Raw genomic sequence first — 20,071 nt, 5'->3', positions numbered from 1 at the left:
TTGCAAAAATATACTTTATTGGTACAGCGCCTTACAAGATGCAGAGTTTGACTGGTTGTTAACTGGCTATTAAAGTGTACACGAAGTGGATAATACAACTGGTTCGTTGACTGGTAGTTATTTACAGTCTACTAATAACAGAAGGTGGGTCAGCTTAAGATTTGTTCCCACCCAACGGTTTATTTCATCAGAGGATTAAGCATCCTAATGCAACCTTGGGGGAGGGTAAGGTTCAGTTGGGTTAGGTTAAGTTAGGATAGGGCAGGTTAAGTTTGGTTAGGATAGGTTAGGCTCAGTTGGGTTAGGTTATTTTGAATGAGATAAGGTTAGTTTAAGGCAACTAGGGTAGTTAATCTTCAGGTGAAACAAGCTGGGAGAGGACCGAATCTTCAGGTGATCCACGGAGACAATATCTGATTCTCTGTTGGTACATCATGACTCCAATTTATATGTTTTTTTATATATTAGTGTCACGTCAGAAGAAATTACTGAATAATGCAGTCCACACGAGCGGCGTACATTTGTGTTATTACTGTTGTTGATAAGAGATGATACACCAAGGAAGAATCCAGTTGATATTGTTCAGTGGCACAGCTCGTCTTATGGAGTGATTCAAGCCATATAAAAACACTTACCAGAAATGTAATAATCAGTCGATGCTTTACAGGAGCATCTCGCTGTAAGGTGGCCTACTGTGTGTGTGTAAGGTTAATAACACTTATCACGAGAGATGACACTGACAATTTTTTTACTTGAATGCATCAGTCTGTCTGTTTTGGTAGGGCACATCTGAAAACATCTAAGTTCACTAAGGGTACACATTAGTCTCCCTCAACACAGCTGCCATAGTGTACCAGTGTTCAGGAGTATTGTGGCAAAGGGAACAGGGAATATTCCTATTATAGCTTCTTAAACATTAGAAGGGCACTGACAAGACACACACAGATAGAAATTAAATCACATCTATATGCTTCAGGAGTTACATGATTTTATAATGTAAATAACCACGACACTATATATTCTGGATTCGCTGGACATGATTGGGGGTAATCAAGCAGACATAACGACTGTAATGATTAATATATGGACACTGTTTTCTCCTTAGTAAACAATATAAACAGATCGTTAGGTGTTAATTTTGTTACATAAAAAGGATATCAAGTGTCTGTGATATATATATTCGTCGTTCAAGAAGTATTAATTAATTAGGATTACATATATTTTAGAGTATTATATAAATAAGGTCGCATTATGGCTACACGTGGGTTTGTTTAAGTTTAACTCTACGCCTTCAAAGGAATCTGTACTTTTCTCTGCCTTGCGTAAAGGAGGTGTTTGGTCCCAGATAGAGTTAAACAAGTACAGTTGGCTACAGGAACTACTGGGGAATCTCTGGGCCGGGACAGGAAATGTGTCGTGTCACGTAAAATAACTTATTTTGAAAAAGCTGTCTGGGAAATGATATGACATGTCGGAAAAGCTGACTAATCTTTCCTTAAGCTGCGTCTGTAATCTGGATATATATCATGATACAGTATATGGTAACTTCTCAGTGGTAAACAAAACGGTATAATGGAAGGCGAAAAATTACTCAAATATAAAACATGTGGTTGTTGATGCCATATGTCACAAACAGTTATAAAATTACTTCACTAAATTATATATCTATCACAGTCGAAAACTCTTCCAACTAGGGGGGGTAAGTATTCATGTAACGGGCACCAAGCTGGACATTACCTCGCTCTCCTAACACACACACACACACACACACACACAGACCAATCTTATATAATATAAACAGAAGACGACAGAAAACTATATATAAAAAAGTTAAGACTAGCTTTACATAAAGACTAAACAGTCTATCACATATTGACTCAGTACACCATGTATATAGGGGGACTTTGCAGTAGCCTATCACATTATGTTCACCCACTAACCTGTACCTACACTTTTGTATCATGTAACAATATTGATAACAATGATATAATGATAATAATAATAATAATGATAATAATAATATTGACATGTGTGGTAAACAAAGTATATCTTTTGACTTAGTTCGTGGTTGGTTTTGTTAACAAATGCAGATACTATAACATGTCTATACGGTATACTCATTTTGTAACTTAAAGTATCGAAAAGTAACAAAATTGTCTTATTAAATGCACAAATATATTCCCTAGTCGTTAATGCAGTATCAAGTTATTCAAAGTGCGGTTCACCTGAAGATTAGACACCCTAAATTATTTCACCTGATTAAACACCCTAACGCTACCTGGGGGAGTTAGGTTAGCGTTAAGGTGGTTAATTATCAAGTGAAAAAAAGCTTGGGTGTCTAAGCTCCAGGTGGCCAAACAGTTATACAAATATATTTTTAAAATATTGATAAATAAACATAACTCAGTAAGATAATGACAGTTTCGTGGGCTCTCCTCTTTCCCCAGCTCACGCTACAAGTTGGGTTAATACCTACTGCTCTTCCCCCTTTTAAATGCAAGCCATTATGATTGTCACCCTGATTAAAATTGCCCTAAAGCTCCCCCCCCCCTACCCCACCTCACATACCATGTTTAACAATGGTTGGGTCTAAGCTATGAAAGATTGACGGCCGGACAAACATAAAGACACATCGGACATATTAATGATAACAGAAACATTTAGCTATACTGTACACTAAATTAAGCTACTCAATAGTCATATTCTTTTGTCTCGGGAAGATTTATAGATACTGTATATAACCTGGAATGACACAGGCAGTTCACAGTAACACTAACAGGCAACGTTTACAATACAAGAAATGTAACATTCTAAACTCACATGGAAAGTGACGTCACAAAAATCCTACCAGTTATTAGGATAGCAGCTGGGCGGGTTGATAATGTCTTTAGCAAGTTAACATATTGTAGAATTTCTGGCCATTTTACATCTCCCTTCGTCAGTAAAACCAAACCTTGTTACTTACCAGTTATTAAAGCTGTTTCTCTTCACATAGCACTTTGTAAATGAGGCAATTTTATAGTGGTATTTACTGCTCGGATTTATGTTGCTTTGATGTATGTTTTTGACTGAGCTTGGAGACGTCGCTTGAATATTTCTGTGTTCGCCCTCATTATTAACAACTGCCAACACATTAGATATTCCTTGACCAGCTTCCTGTGTACAGCGCCTTATGCAGCACTATTTGAGCAATAAAAAAGGCTTAATACTTCACTATAACTGGTTAGCATCAATTGTTTTTGTCTCCATAACCTCATGTAAGTGATCATTTGTTATCTGACATGACAGAAATCAACTGGTCACCTTTATGACTTCTCTCAGTGAATATAAATTATAGAATAATCTGGTTCCTGGTTTTCGTTTGATGGTTAGACCTTAAAGTTATAATGGAACCAGACCATTTATACCGAGACAGTACAGAACAGCTGTTTTGAACATATAGAAATATCGTGGTATCAAGTGTTATTTACACCCGTTATATTTATATATATTTTTTGTTCCTACGATAGCTAGCTTCACATTAAATATATTTCTAGAAGAATCATTAGTATACAGCTTATTCATTGTTACTGCTGTACTTAAAGCTCTTCTAATTTATTTAATTATTCTTTCCTAAACAAGGCTTCTTTGAGGCCTATTATAGCGAGGAGGATCTTCTTGCGGTGACCCAACATGTACACCCCCATCAGCTGTAGGTCCCGCTTGGTCAGCCCCAACGCTGCCAGAGGACAGTAGATGCCGTTCTGGTGGAAATTCTCGACGTAGTCCGGCAGACCCAAGGACTCCAGCCACACCTGGATCGTCTCCGGTACGTCATCGGGAATTGGAGGTGGTCTCTTTACCTGTAGAGGTTAAGGTAATGATAGATTACTTGTGTGTGTGTGTCCTAAGTACAGTGTCTCAAGATGTCTGCCAGATCTTCGGAGAGGACAACACACGCTCTAGGATATGTTAACAAATATGTACACTAATTTCAACAATATTTTAGTACTGTAATTAATTTACTTATTGAATAACGTGTTTTTTTTTTTACTTATTCAATGTTGTTTTTATTTTATTATGCAAGGGTTTTATTTATCAGTGCAGGAATATTATTGAACAAGTCTTTACGTATTTCAGAAGAGTTTACGGTTGGCGTCACGTGGAAGAGGAAGAGAAGCTGGAGGTGACGCTAACCATTTGTCACCACTTGGGAGATGACAGCAAGATTAATTCCCTAACTCTTTGATATGTGCTCACGCTTATGGCTTAATAAGGTGAGTAAATGTATATATTTGTCGTATTATTCATTGTTGAAGAACTAAAAGTATAAATATTGATATGTGGATTATGCTTTGTAGTGCCTGAGGTCTCGAGCAACTCCCTCCCTGCCTCGCTAATAAATAAATTTTTATTACATCTACATTACAAATCATTTGGTGATGACGTGTACCAGTAGATTAGTATGTTTAATGTAAATCATTCTTATTGACAACAAAATTTAACCTGACTGGGAGAATTTAGAGTTAAAAAAGATAATTGTAGAGAATTAATAGATTTAAGATCTGGTTTTCCATCTTAAGTTTGTTTCTCTTGTTCATCTGTATCTACACGTCATCATCATCATCAGTTTACCAGCCGATGGATCCACCATTTTCAATTCACACAGCTGCTATGAGTAACTTAGTGATGAAGCCAGATTAATAATTATAGTTTTAGGTAACTTTAATAATTATAGTTTGAGGTAACTAATAATTATAGTTTTAGGAACTTTAATAATTATAGTTTTAGGTAACTTTATTAATTAAAGTTTTAGGTAACTTGCGTTGAGGCTATGTCGAAACTGCATCGACCAAAATAGGCTAGGCTGTTAAGGGTAAGCTTGGACTATAGGCTGTTGGTAGGGGAGTAACTTGGGGTAGAGGCTGCTGGTAGGGGAGTAAGCTTGGGGTTGAGGCTGTTGGTAGGGGATTAAGCTTGGGGTAGAGGCTGTTAGTAGGGGAGTAAGCTTGGATAAGGGGCTATTGATAGGGGAGTAAGCTTGAGGTACAGGCTGTTAGTAGGGGAGTGAGCTTGAGGTAGATGTTAGTAGGGGAGTAAGCTTGAACTAGAGGCTGTTGGTAGGTGAATAAGCTTGGACTAGAGGCTGTTAGTAGGGTGGTAGGTGAGTAACCATGTAGTAGAGGCTGTTGGTGGGGTGGGGGTAAGCTTCAACTAGACGTGAATGAGGTTAAGCTGATAAAATTTCAGCTTACTCCCACAAAGGCCTGGAGTTAAATAAACAAAACAAAACAAAACAAAAACTTGGGTGGAGTGTGGAGGGTGACTCACAAGGTCAAACTCGAACTTGATAGCCATCCTGTGTAAAGGCTCCGTGATGCCCACCCCGGCTAGGTCAAGGGCGTCCATGTGGGCCGCCGTCGCTAGGTCATACCTGTAGGAGGGGGGAGGCTGCGTCAATTACCTGCTCCATCTTTAACATTTCAAACTTCAAGCATCTCTTGTCAGTATTGCATCTCTTGTGTCAGCAATATACTGTCAGCATTACCAGTTAGTTCCAAAAATCAGCATTTACACATCACTGAAGCATTAAGCGTTACATGTCCACTAGACTCATGTTGGTGGGGATGTGACACTAGGCTTAGGTTAGTGTGGGATGTGACACTAGCGTTATGGTGGTAATTATAGGGCAGTGTACAATGGGTTTCACCTGGGGAAAATATTACATTGATAACAGAATCTTTACGTGATACGGAGGAGCTTTATAGAGGAATTATAAGGATATGTACTATAGTATCACTATCCTGTAATATAAAATGATGTACTGTATAGCAGGAAAGACACACACACACACAGAGCAGTATTTACCCATGTCTGTTAAGGAGAGAGTAATACTGAACGAAGCCAATATCAAGGAGAAAGTTGCGGAGGGCCTGGCGGTCCTTGGTGGGTGTGGAAGCGGAGGTAGGGGGCGGGGAGCTACGGGTCTTCACCATGGACGACGGCCGACTCCTGACGCGGGCTAGAAGAGAGTCACGGATACGTCGGAGCTGTGTCGAGTGCTTCCTGGACACAGCCAGCTGCTGCAGGTTGAGGTACTGCTGGAGAAGTTCAATCTCCTCCTCTCCGCCGATGCCGCCCTCGCCTGTCCAGTACTGCTGTAGGGAGGAACACCCCGTCGACCGCGTCCCAACGTGCTGCTGTTTCCTGCCGGGGGACTCCTCACCCCTGATCACGCTGGGGGAGGATAATCTCGAGATTGGGGAGCCTGGGGTCACTGTGGGGTCTTTCCCTTGCTTGCTGGGGCTATGGGAGGATGAGGAGGGAGGTGGCGGGGGGTGGTGGGTGTGGGGTAGGAGGCGGAGTCGTGCCTCCTTCACCTTCCGTCGGAGAGCCTCCAAGGGCATGATTGGGGTACTGAGGCCTCGCTGAAGACGATACCTGCGGGAGACCTTCATACGTTACCTATAATTATGTCTTAGAAGTTGTGAAAGATGTATATCTAAAGTTACACAGAAAATGATGTTTTAAAGGTTATTATTATTATTATTATTATTACTACTACTATTATTACTATTACTATTATTATTATTGTTGCTACAACTATTATTATTATTATTAATCTAATATTGTCATACAGCCAGTGTCGTGACCCATGAAAAACAAATGACTATGGAAGGTGTTGTCCAGCACTACTCCATGTGTGTCATGGAGGGTTGGTTAATAGGGACAAGAACAGTCACAAGTACAGGTAAACATCTGTTACTAAATCCTATACAAAATTATGTTCATGTGAAGATTAGGCATCCCACCTTATATGACCTGATGATTAAACATCCTAACACTGCCTGGTGGGAGTTAGGTTAGAGTAGGCGTAAGGGTGGTGGGTGGGTGGGTTGGTGGTTGGTGTAGGAGAGTGAGGTGGGCCACAGCCATAGCGTGAGGGTGGGTTGGTGGGTTGTGTAGGAGAGTGAGGTGGGGCCGCTCCTCAGCCAACACACTTATATAAGACCTCGTTGCTGAAGCTTTTGTTACACCTCGTGAGGTTTACTGCTCCTCCTCCAACACCCAGCCTCCTCACTCAAGGTCAACCTCACCAAACCTCTATCTTCACGTGCATATGAGGGGAAAATGAGGAAAAAATTTGATAAGAATGAGGTGAACTTAGGTAAAAATGAGGATATTATTGAAGTTATAGCAATAATCCTAGACTAAAAGAATACATGAAATATATTGCAATAATGTATGTGATTTATTAGAAGAATAGTGTGAAAAACTAATTATCCTCATTACAGAATTAAGATTAACTATATTTTAAAGTGCTGTTGTGGTGTCTTGCTGCCGTGAAACTTCCTGTGTATTTTTTACTGTAATTAGTCAAGCCAGTGTGTCTTTTCTTTCCTTCCTGACTTGACTAATAGTGTATTTTACCACTTGAGTGAGTTATTTTTTATTTCAAGTTTGAGTAAAAGCGGCCATTCTGGTTCTCCCCTGTTTTATAATCTGGTGATATGTAAAATTTTTAATACTTCATGGGAACACTATTCTGTTTTTAGAAGCTGTGCGTGTTTTGTTTTTAATTTGGGATGGATTTTAAGTATTTTTTTGTTGGATTTTAATGTAAAGAAAGTGTCAATAATTGTAATATTTCTGTAGAATTTAAATGTAATTGTGAAAATTACTTCAATTGTTATACTTTTGTAGTATTTTAATGTTAAAATAACATCGGTTGGTTAATGTCATCCAGTATTACAGACCGACGAAGTTGAGAAATGCGGAGCCTTGGTGGGTGTGTGAGGTGCACAAGAGGAACCACTTGAAGGAACCTTCTTCACACCCATTCATGAGGTACTGTAGGTGTCTCACTATTGACGTCACGCTTAGTTGTGAAATGTTATATATTTCCGTTATTGTTTTCATTACACAACTGGGTAAGTCTTCCAATGGAAAATGAATGTCAGAGTGGAAAGATAGATAGATCGACAGACAGACAGGCAGATAGATAGACAGACAGACAGACAGACATAACGATAGATAAATAGATATTCAGTAAAATCGTGAATCAAGTTTATATTAATTAAGCATGTACAGTACAAAGTATAGACTTGAACCTTCAGCCAAGTGTGTTTACTGACGTCACGGGCATTCATGACACTTAATAAAGCCGCGTGGTTGTATCGTGATGTATTTATAAGAGTCGGGCCTGACTACTACGAGTGAGGTTGCTGGCTATAGTGTAGACCTTCAAAAGAAACGTAATGTAAGGTAGACGTTGAGTTTTATGTTGTTTATTACTGACGTCACTTATTGTTTGATTGATTGGTGTATGTGTGCGCTCGTGTGTGTGTTTGTGATCAATTAAGGGATCCCAAGGTACATGCAGTATATAACCAGGTACAAAATACTGAAGGTAGCATTGGCTTACTTCATCACAGGTGAAATAACTAACCATGGGGGGGGGGGCTAATCTTCAGGTGAGCCCCACAGACAAAGATACAGTACTTATTATCATTGGGTAGCAAAATAATAAATTTTAATAGTGTTTTTAATTGGCCTTGCTTTAGAATACTGTACAGGTGACATTGTGTGACACGTGGGGGTGAGGTATAGTATATTGTATAACTTATGAACACGGTTGACGAGTACAATGAAGAGAGAGTACAAAAGGGTGAGGCGTGAATAATGAATAGAGATAATTGATGAATGACGTGGACACCAGATGTTATGTTTTGACGATTTTGTTAACTAGGTCATTAAAATATCCTATGATAATATTAATAATAATAAAAAAAAAAAAATTACAATACAGTCATTAATAATAATAGTAATACTGTCCTACTACTACACGAATAATAATAATAATAATAATAATAATAAGTGAATTATGATCATAATAACGAAAATAGTATTAATAAATTTGACGTCAGCATTAGTTTGATAAATGACGTGAAAATACAATAGAACATTAGAAATAGCATAGATTAGTATTAAAAGTCAAGAGAAGTACTAAATTAGTATAGTGGCATTGTTAGTACGGGATAAATTACTAAAAAAAACATGTTAAACTGAGTCGGTGCAGAACAACGGTGCAGGAGAGACAACTTGTGGATATTTACACTTGAAAAATAGTTAGGAAGATTGGTGGTAATGTGTACAAGTCTGCTTCGCCACCAACGCCCTGCCCCTCCTCTTCATCACCTCTCTGCCCCAACCACCCCCTCCCGCTTCTCCACAAACCCCTCACCCCGTCTCTCCACCACAATCCTCTTTCCCCACTTCACCACCAACCCCCACCTCCCCAACCATGGCCCTCCACCCCGTCACCACTCCCTCTGCCGGGGCTTCTCAGAAACACAGAGTGATGGAGGGAGAGACGGACTAGGGGGGATGAGCTCTGTTGAAGGTCGAGGTATTTACGGTTTAAGCTGGGGTGTATACAGCCCCAAAAATCGGCTACAGTTAGTCTGGTGCTTGACTGGACCCCTGGAAAGCGACTCACCCGTGTGAATTTTCCCCCCAAAAAGAAGTTATACATTTGTTATTGTTCGGGTGTCTATTGTGGGACGATGGATGCTTAGTCCTCTATTGTAGTGGTGTCATGTAGAAGGTAGACTGAGAGGATCCTACCCTCACCACCACCTTCACCATCACCACCACCACCATAACCACCACACCTCCTCCACTTGCCCCCACCACCACAAACTATAGCCTACCCTACCATCATTACCACCTACATCTCCCTCTCTCCCTCCCTCTTCCTTCCCACGACTGTTGGCTACATTGCCCCCATCATTATCTCTCCTTCCATCATCCTACCATCACCACCACTTGCCCCCCCATCCTTTTCCCCCCACTCCACTATCCTCCCCTACTTCATTATCCTCTCCCCTACTTCACTTTTTATTTCATCTTCTCCACTTTTCTCTCCTCCTTTTCATTAATTATACCCACTCCGTTTTCCCACTTCACTTTTTTCTTTTTCTTTTTCTTTTTTGTACGGGGAATAGCCCACCCGGGCACAGGTCATCTACCCACAACGGGGCCCAGGGGGCGAAAAAATAAGAGTAAAAATAAATAAAAAATAGAAATGAAAGAGAATATATTAATCTACACCACAAAGATGCCGGAAAATCATCTTTTTAAAGTGAGACAGATTGTATAAGTATGGAAACACAGAAGAAGGCAGAGCATTCCACACTTTGGCTGTGCGAGGAAAGAAGGATGTACTATAACGGGTTATTCTAGTGTGGCCGACTTACACCCATAATTTAGACTCCCAAAACTACGACAAGAACCTCTGATCTAGTCTCTAAGGTACGGCACAAGTCGTGAGTGTGTACCGTACCTCACTCACGACTTACCGTATCCACTTAACTACGGCAATGACTTAGACTTGAACTGTACACGTCAGCTGAGGAACGGGACAGTATGTAACGACGGTTCTCCTGGCAAGCCTAAAGAGCCGTCAGTGTGTGTGTGTGTGTGTGTGTGTATGAGGGGGATATTAGTACGCAATTCCACGCCTTTTGTTTACATGAGGCGTCAGCTGTAAACTAAACACACGGTACCATATTTCTCGTTGTTTGCTCACGCCCTCGACGCTGTTTTGTTTTGTTTGTTGACGTGTATGTGTTTTGTTTCGAATGGTTGTTTCTAACTGTGCATGTGGATTATGTTCGTGTGTGTGTGTGTGTGCGTACTGTATTTGTTTTATTGTCGGCTGGTCTACCTCCTCATGCCGCATTTAGCCACTTCCGCGTGAACCACCCACTTACCCCGCTCTTAACCCCCACCCACCTACCATGCCCCCTACCCCACCACGATCACCACCATCACTTACCCACCTGCCCAGCTCCACCACCTACCCACCCATCTGCCCCGCCCCAACACTTTATACCCACCTACTCACCTCTACCACTCACCTGCCCACCACCCACCTTCTCCACTCCACCTGTTTATCCACTTGCCCTGCCCCACCACCAACCCACCTCGTCCCATCACCAAACCCACCCCATCCCACCACTTACCCACCTGCTGGCGCGGCCCACCAGGGAGAGCAGACGGTTCTGGAGCTTGGCCAGTAGAGAAGCGTCCTCGAAGCAGGCGGCGACGGAGGCGGGAAGGTCAGCCTCGCTCCTCCACCCCACACCCCAGATATTACTGCTGCTGCTGCTGACGGTGCTGCGTCCTCCTCCTACCTTCTCTGTACTTCCTCCTCCTCCACCTCCACTACCTTCTCCTCCTCCTCCTTCTTCGTCTTCTTCTTCAGGTATGCCCTTTAGACATCCTTCATCTTCTTTCTCTTCTTCTTCTTTCCCTTCTTGGTCTTGTTCCACAGGCTGTGAGAGGGTGAGACTGTGTTGGATTATTCTGTGTTGTAAAGTGTAGAGAGAGAGACAGACAGAGAGAGAGACAGACAGAGAGAGAGACAAACAGAGAGAGAGAGAGACAGACAGAGAGACAGACAGAGAGAGGCAGACAGAGAGAGAGACAGACAGAGAGAGAGACAGACAGAGAGAGAGAGAGACAGACAGAGAGAGAGGCAGACAGAGAGAGAGAGAGGCAGACAGAGAGAGAGAGAGTGAGAGGTTAGTGACCCCCTGTGCAGGCAATTCAAGAAACAGCAGCAATAATCAACACACACATTACTCCCTCACCACAAAAATGCAACACCACACAACAGAGTATATACAGTATATTTGGTTAGGTTAGTTAAGTTAGGTTACAGTTGGTGTTATTATTTATAGCTTATATTATTTTTTAATTACATGATAGCTGAAATGGACTAAGGGATATGTCTGATATAATGTTTCCTTTCATTATTAATATATAATAGTTGTAATAATAATAATAATAATAGTAGTAGTAAAATAATAATAATATCAATAGTGAAAGAATGAATAACAATAGTAAAAAATAATAATAGTAAAAATAATTTACAGCAATAATAATAATAATAATAATAATAATAATAATAATAATAATAATAACAATAATAATAATAATAATAACCATTTACAAGGCCTATTGACCAGTGTATGTAATGCATGATGTCAAATTCCAGAAAAGACTCTTAACCCAAGACTCTCTCTCCAGTCTTGGTCATTCATTCTCTTAACTGGTGTAACAGATGTGTGTGTGTGTGTGTGTGTGTGTAAAGAATATTGTTTTTTATATCAAGCAGAGCCGCCATATTGGATGTTAACGCCCTTACTAACTCTCAAAAGTAAAAAAAAATAATATAATATAAAAAACTTCATAAATGAATAAATATATGAATAGAATAAATTATATAAAGTTAATAAATGAAGAATAAAATGGATGAAACATAATAACTGATGAATAGAATAACTGATGAATAAATGCTTAAGACTCGAGAGAAGCAGATAATGGAAGGTCGAACGTTGAGCAAAAAGTGCACCACAAACACTCCGTTTTCTTCAACCTAACAGTCATTACTTGTGTGTGTGTGTGTGTGGTGAGGATCGAAAAAAAGTGCTAAGTAAACTGGGGGGAGAAGATGACGCCATGTTCATGTATGTAAAGATGTCGCACCACTCGTCTTGTTGAACCACCGACGCTGCTGCTTAAGACTTTACACCATTAAGAAAAAAACGGGGAAGAAAATGCCAAGAAAAAAGGGGAGGGAATACAAGAAAAAAAAAAGGAAAACAAAATTGCAAGAAAAAAGAAGGAAACTCACGTCGCAACAAAATTAAAACAAAATAATTGCAATAAAAAAGTGAAAAAGGGGCGAAAAATTGAAGAATAAAAACTAATGCAAAGTGAAATAAAAAAAATACACAAGGTTGCATTACATTCTGAATATAAGAACGTACTAAGACACCTCCTATTGTGATACGGTTGGGCTGTTTTGTGAGGCGAGTGAATAATGGTTAGGGTATTGAAGGTAATCTGTTGTACAAGACACGGTAAGAGGTGAGAGACCTGAGGGGTGAGGGAGAGACTGGAGGAGTGAGGGAGAGACTGGAGGAGTAGTGATGAGACAGACAAGAATAGAGGAAAAGGGAGGGAGGGGTAACCGAGGGAGAACAACACAATGGTAGGTAGATAACAGCTCTCTCTCCCTCTCTCACACAAAGATAGTTTTAAAGAGCGAGAGAAAGTTTTGCGTATGTAGGTGAAGATTGAGAGAGAGAGAGAGAGCCAGACAGCCAACTCGGGTAACGAAACACCCTCGTACAGTAGAGCCAGACGATCATGGATGCACCTCGCCACACCTCACCTTACCTCACCTCATCTCCACTCACCACACCACACCTCGCCTCCTCACTTTGACCTTGATTCACCCCCATCACACCTGACTTCATCTCTCACCACATCACACCTCACCTCCCTTCCCCCACTTCATCACTGCACACCTCACTTCGCCACTATCTCACCCTTCAACCTCGACCTTGACTCACCTTGCGTGCCTGCGGTATGTCCTTACTGGGGGCAGCTCGACACAGATGAGTGGTAGGATCTCCCAACATTAAACCACCAACACCACACAAATTATCCTCCGTTCAAGGCCAGACGTCATTAGGGTCGCTATTTCTGTGCCCAGGAGCCGTGCGTCGTGTCCAGGGGTGTTGGTTTGTTTACATTATCACTCGCCGCTCGCCTCCCTTCCACCAATTATATCCTCGCGCTGGCATCTTCTTGTTTCTGAAGTTTTATATAATTATCTTGCTTCGCTGATTGTTGGTCTTCCTTCCCCTCGCCTCACCGGTTAATTATTGGTAAAAGGTTATTTCTCGCTCCACCAATTATTTCCTTACGGTTGCATGTTCTTGTTTCTGATTGGTGAAGGCTATTTCTGGCCTTCACTGATTGTATTATTGATTATTTTTTTCTGTCACTGAATATTTCCTCCCGCTGACATTTTCTTGTTTCTGATTAGTTAAAGTTATTTATTCCTCCACTGATTATTGGTTAAAGTTATTTCCAGCTCCACCAATCAATTCCTTTCTTTTGTATACGTTTTATTTCCGATTGGTTCAGCTTATTCCCTGTAAATTTCCAGAGATATTTATTATAACTTGTATATAATGATTTATATTCAGAAATGTTCACCATTATTTGTATTTACACAGAATTAGCATCACGTAGTTCGTAAAATTGTCTTATATAAATATGTCATCATGGGATGTTGTCTGATGGTGATTATTTATGCTGTTATGTGATTGATGGCGATTTAACGAGCTGTTTGTAGGATGGGTATGTGTGAGTAATATAACACACACACACACACACACACACACACACACACACACACACACGTAAAGCCGGGCTGGATCTAGTATTACACACACACACACACACACACACACACACACACACACACACACACACACACACACACACACACACACACACACACACACACACACACACGTAAAGCCGGGCTGGATCTAGTATTACACACACACACACACACACAGGCTAGCTACAGATCAATATTTCAACTTGACCTACTACTCCCTGGATGTATACAAGCACTACTAAAGTTTTGTTTCATATACAGTTAGTTTAAGAGTTATAGTGACAGCTGCTGTTTGTGAGAGTAAATACGGGTTTTTTATTTATATTTTAATTTACGGTGATTCGGTTACAGTCACCACTACACTTACAGACGCTAGAATTTGTTGTCGTTGTTGTTGTTGTTGTTGGTGGTGGTGTTGGTGGTGTTGTTGTTGGTGGTGGTGGTGTAGGTGATGATGGTGTTATTGGTGATGATATTGTTATATTTTGTTGTTGTGTTTACAGATTCAGTAAGTGATCTGAATATTTTTCTCACTTTACAGTAATAGTTAAACTTTTGCCAAAAATTTGATTTCGTTTTCTTAGTTTACAATGATACAACAAGACAGGGACGACAATTCAGATTCTGTGTGAGGTTAGGTTGGGAGAGGATAGGTTTAGGTTAGGTTAAGATTAGGAGAGGTTGGGTTAGGTATTATGACAACATAATTATAGCCTGATGCTCTTTTATGTACTAGTATAATTATACAGCGTGTGTGTGTGTGTGTGTCTGTCTGGGTGTGTGTGTGTCTGTCTGGGTGTGTGTAAGTGTCTGTCTGGGTGTTTGAGTGTTGGCCTGTTAGTTAGGCTAGACCCAGCCAGGCTTAGTGTGCGTGCTCGCGCGCCAACATAGTAACTCGGCTACAACACTGCCAGTCGGATAATTTAGGGTTCCTCAGCTTTGGCTGCTCTGGGGTGTAGTCACTCAGACGAGACAAGTTGGCACTGAGCACATGGTGTGTGTGTGTGTGTGTGTGTGTGTGTGTGTGTGTGTGTGTGTGTGTGTGTGTGTTCAGCCTGAACTGTACTCTGTGTCAGTATTATTTCAAACAACACTACTACATCCCCCGCTCCCTTGTGTGCACACGAAGCACTTAACACTACCAGTTTACTTTATGAACAGCACTTGATACTCAAAACATAATACGTGTGCGCATTCGTGCACTCTTAAGGGAATTTTTTTATACATGAATATATTTGTTCATACTTTTAGCCAATAATTTGATAGAGAAATAAGTCCTTGGAGCATCTCTTAATTTTTAGGAATCTTACAGTCTTACTTAGCACTTTATAGGGATCTTATAGCCGTACTTAACACTTTTTAGGGATCTTACAACATCACTTAACACTTTTAGGGATCTTTTATGTTTTAGTACGACTTAACTCCTAAATTAGACTCCATTTTTATCACTATTTAACCCATGAAGTAAGTGTATTTATTATTACTTAACACTTATAAAATGTTTCCCTACTTAAGATAACGGAACACTTTAACGAGGTGGCTGTTTTTTTTAGTATATTATTTAACACTTTTTAAAGTAGCCGCAGTAGACCCAAACACCACTTAGAAGGAATGGATGACCAGAAGTTTAGACACCCTAGCTTATGTCACCTGTAGATTAACCACCTTAACATTATATTGGGTTAGGTTAGGTTAAGTCAGAGTTAGGGTAGGGTAGGGTTTGTTAGATTAGGTCAGCGTTAGGATAGGTTAGATAAGGTAAGGTTAGTATTGGCTAGGTTAAGGTAGTTTACATTGGGTAGGGTTTAAGGTTGGTTAGGTTAGGTTTGGTTACTCTTCGGGTAAAATAAGCTGGGAGGTTTAATCTTTAGGTTATCTAAAGGAATTATCGGGCGAGAAAACGTTAGAAAGTGTTGGTGTTGTGTACTGTTGTCACTGGAGGGAAGGTCTATTGCTGTGCTCCGCTACACCACACTCTTGGCTGCCTTGTGGGTGTTCACTCAACCACAACCACATTATCAATAGCCTGGACACTTGGCGCTCACCACACGTAAACTAGGAGACATGATCCTTACTGAACAAACTTTTCACTGGGCTCCTTAACAATTGTTTTTCACCTCCCCCGACGAGAACACTAGAACACCGAGAGAGAACACGAGGGAGAGGACTATGAGCGTAGCGGCAGGTCGGTGGCACTATGTGAGGGAGGGAGCCTGTGAGTGCCGCCGTGCGTCGCCTTGCTGGCCCGGGCCCCATACTGGGTGCCACTACCACCACCACCACCCCGGCCCCCCACCACACACACACACACACACCCTTCCCCTCCAAGTGTTGCCACATTCACATACCATTTTAACCCTTAGCCAAGACTCGGTACCTCCTCTTTAGTAATAATCATTGCTTATATTAATTTTTTAAATATTTAACCGTTTGTTCAGTATTTTGTATATACAATATTCGTAAATGTTTAATGTTGGGGCGTGAGACATTGTTTCCACGTGTGGGTCCTGGGAAAGATTTTCGTTTTGGTAAGAGAGTCCCAGTTTTGGGTGTCTTAGCAGGAAATATTTCATGTCTGACCAACGTACTTGTAGACTTGGTTATTTTACCCAATACTTGAGAACAATAGAAGGTCATGATAGAACCCCAGCGACATTATAATCACCGTCTGTATGTCATAACATGAGTGAGTCTACACAAATATTAGGTACGTTTGTGTTCTGTTCTAAACTGATGTTAACTGATCTTTTATCTAGTCAGGTTACAGTCTAAATGTAATTATAATGCCATTCTGGACGCTGTTTGTGTGTTTTACCTTGAGTCCATCGGTCATGTGTGTTCCAACAACTCCCAGTTACGAGGAAAATTGAATTGTACGAACACTTGAGAACACACACACACACACACACACACTGATCTGTTGTGTGACGTCAGACAGTTAGAGGAATAGCTAACGTACTGAGATCTTGTGAATCCACGTCAAGCTCCTTCTCTCGTACTGCTGCTGCTCCAGAGTCTATATAAACAACTTAGACTAGCATAGGTTAACCCTTTCAGTCCGGAAGGGTTAAGTCATCGTCTTCAAAGGGTTAAATCATAATCGTTTAAGGGTTAATCAGTCTCCAAATGGCAAAGTCATCGTTGCCAAAGGGTTAAAGCATCGTCGTCAAAGGGTTAAAGCATTGTCGTCAAAGGGTTAAGTCACCATCGTCAAAGGTTTACTGGCGTGTATTGAGAAGTCCAGCCACATAAACTGAGTCTCTTAAAACAGTCTTATGTTACTAAAAAGACTTGACGTAGAGTACAATCTTCTGAGAACTGGGCAGCCGTCTCCTCTTGCTCAAGGGTCAAGATAAACAGTTTTGACTGGCATGGGGATGAACAGTGACTACGTGACGGCCTAACACGGTACAGTATCGTGGCCACACCAGCGTCTTTGGGGCTTCCTGGGAAGATGGGATTGTCTCTGTCCGTCTCAAAAACTTTTTTGTCCAACAAAGAAGTGTTTTTGGTCTTGATGCCGTTAATTGTTCTTTTGGTCTCCTGTTATGAAATACTTTATTGTTTATGTTTAGTTTTGTCTTTAATTAATAAATGCTCAATACTATTTCAACTTGAATTTTATCCTACTGTTATGCCTATTCACGAACTAGTGTCTTAATCGATCCTTCCTCCTCCTGCTCCCCTGGCAGGTTACAAGTTTACTGATGGGTTTTACCACCACCACCTTCGTCAAGATTACTCGATAGGGTGTTCATCTGTTGGTGATTGTGAGAGGGGGAGGGAGAGACTCAGGCTTTGTCTCAGATTGGGTAGTGAATGTTTTCTCAGTGGTCATTTGATATACGAGAACGGTAGATGAGTTTAAAAGACTCAGCTGAGTAGTGTATAGACAGCTTATGTATCTCTCTCTCTCTTTAGGTTAGTTATGTTAAGCTAGGTTAGGATAAGTTAGATTAGGTTAGGATAAGTTAGATTGGGTTAAGTTAGGTTAGGTTAGGTTGGGTTATAAAAGAGAGAAAGAGGAGAACGCCATGTCAGTCTCATTACAATAGGAGAGGAATATAAAATTGCCTTTATTTTATGTGAACTAAAAAGAAAATACTACCATTGTTGTTGTGGTTTATCTTGGTTGAGGGAATAAGGCTGTAGGGAAGCTGTCAGGTTATCATCCCTCAACCTCCATCATTACCTCCCTCTCTCTACCTTCAGGCAAGATGGTGGTAAGCCACCACCACCACCATGGACGAAAACCCCACGAGAGAAACACGGGAGAGTCGATCTTTTAACAGCCCCCCTCAAGATGAAGGCGACTGTGACTCCCACGACCATACAATAATGGTTTTAACAAGCTGGGTTTGTCTACTTCCCTGGCTGGAGGATTATCAGACGTAGCTACAGTACGTAAGTCATTTCTCTCCTCCTTAATCACGTCTTAATTACCTCACCAGGCTTGAAATAAGGTCAAAATGGCTTCCCCAAATCCCTAAGACTCTACCGTACATAGCTCCGTGTCTAATAATCTCAATAATGACGAAAAAAGTATAAAAAGGTACCAAAAAATTAACGTTCGATGGTTTGAGAATTCTACCCTGGCCAACCTGAACTATTTGTCACAATTACTGTTCCTTTTGAAAGTTTTCCCCTTAACGTCTTTTTAATATTTGTGTTAAATGTCTACTGTAGAGGATTTCTTTCTGGCTACGTTTATTATCACTATTGTGTTCGGTTTGACGTCACTTGCATTACGTGTATAGTGTTGCTCTGAGTGGCGGACAGGTAGCGTGTATTGTTGTTTATTTACCTTACCTGTATACTCATTGGCTTTGTGGGAGGTGTTACGAGAGAGTTTGGGTCACGGGATGATTTAGGTGCCCCATGCAGTATATTTTACCTTGAAGATTAACCACCCTAACGCTATATGAGATATGTCATCGTTGGGTTAGCGTTAGATTAGGTTCGGTTTGGTTATCATTAGGTTAAATTAGCGTTAGGTTGGATTACGTTATGTTAATCAGCATTATGTTACAACTTGTGTACATAAAGTAAGGTATAATAATTCGCACTATACCCCATCTAGTACAAAAAGAAAGTTAAAATACGTATTAATTTTACTCACGTCAAGACTTACAACAGCTGGCGAGGTTTTAAAGTGGGACCTCCCGCTGTAAACAATGTGGTGACTGGTGGTGCTGAAGGTGGAGTGGCCGGAGGACTTACTTAGTGGTGTCTTAGTTTACTTTTCCTTAATACAAACATTGGTACGCGTCTCTCTCTCTCTCTCTCTCTCTCTCTCTCTTTTGTTTCAGGTATTTTCTATTATGTTTCTTTTGTTTATCTCTGCTGTGGGTTTTGAATGTGGAAGTAGTATCATCCCAGTGCTTACGGTACATACATACATACGTACATACATACATACGTACATACATACATACGTACATACGTACATACATACATACATACATACATACATACATACATACATACATACATACATACATATTCAGAAACTCAATTGTTCACACACACACACACACACACACACACACACATACACACACACACATCATCGCTAGAGTGTATGTGTGCATTTCCAACGTGACACCACCAGGACAGCGTGTATGTTGATATGAGGAACTCGTAGAAATGTGTTATGTATATTTTCAAGGTGACGACACGAGTAATTTTGTGTATTTCAAGGGTAACGTCACAGGTGTTTAATGTTGGAGTGACACCACGGCATTGTGTATATTTTTGACGGATCACTAACTTGAAGATTAGGCAACCCCAGGTTATTCCCCGTGAGGATTTAAACACACCCTA

At 40.7% G+C, this 20,071-nt stretch overlaps 1 protein-coding gene across 4 annotated transcripts; it reads right to left on the bottom strand.

Moving 5' to 3' along the window:
* Positions 1 to 16,503, bottom strand: LOC121862114 (caskin-1-like). Of its 4 annotated transcripts, none has more exons than XM_042360106.1 (6): positions 16,294 to 16,503; positions 13,407 to 13,994; positions 11,011 to 11,318; positions 5,848 to 6,420; positions 5,311 to 5,413; positions 1 to 3,842 (listed from the first exon to the last, which is right to left on the bottom strand). In XM_042360106.1, the coding sequence occupies exons 2-6, from the start codon at positions 13,473 to 13,475 to the stop codon at positions 3,603 to 3,605; spliced, it is 1,293 nt and encodes a 430-aa protein (XP_042216040.1). In that variant the 5' UTR covers positions 13,476 to 13,994; positions 16,294 to 16,503; the 3' UTR covers positions 1 to 3,602. The 4 variants fall into 4 exon arrangements, with proteins under 4 accessions (XP_042216040.1, XP_042216039.1, XP_042216041.1 ...); XM_042360105.1 differs by having other exon boundaries at positions 16,324 to 16,503; XM_042360107.1 differs by having other exon boundaries at positions 16,333 to 16,503.
* Positions 16,504 to 20,071: the final 3,568 nt, after the last annotated feature.

This window comes from Homarus americanus, unplaced genomic scaffold, assembly GCF_018991925.1.
Source record: "Homarus americanus isolate GMGI-L3 unplaced genomic scaffold, GMGI_Hamer_2.0 scaffold25013, whole genome shotgun sequence".
Lineage (NCBI taxonomy): Eukaryota > Metazoa > Arthropoda > Malacostraca > Decapoda > Nephropidae > Homarus > Homarus americanus.
This window is presented reverse-complemented; position numbering and strand designations above follow the sequence as displayed.

Bases quoted from the DNA above. Each gene is read 5' to 3' on its own strand.
- LOC121862114 (XM_042360106.1), bottom strand. From the start codon at position 13,475: ATGTTGGGAGATCCTACCACTCATCTGTGTCGAGCTGCCCCCAGTAAG. The intron at 6,421-11,010 runs GTGGGTAAGTGG...GGTCTCCCGCAG, and splicing joins CTGGTGGGCCGCGCCAGCAG to GTATCGTCTTCAGCGAGGCC. The intron at 5,414-5,847 runs GTAAATACTGCT...CCCCTCCTACAG, and splicing joins TCTCTCCTTAACAGACATGG to GTATGACCTAGCGACGGCGG.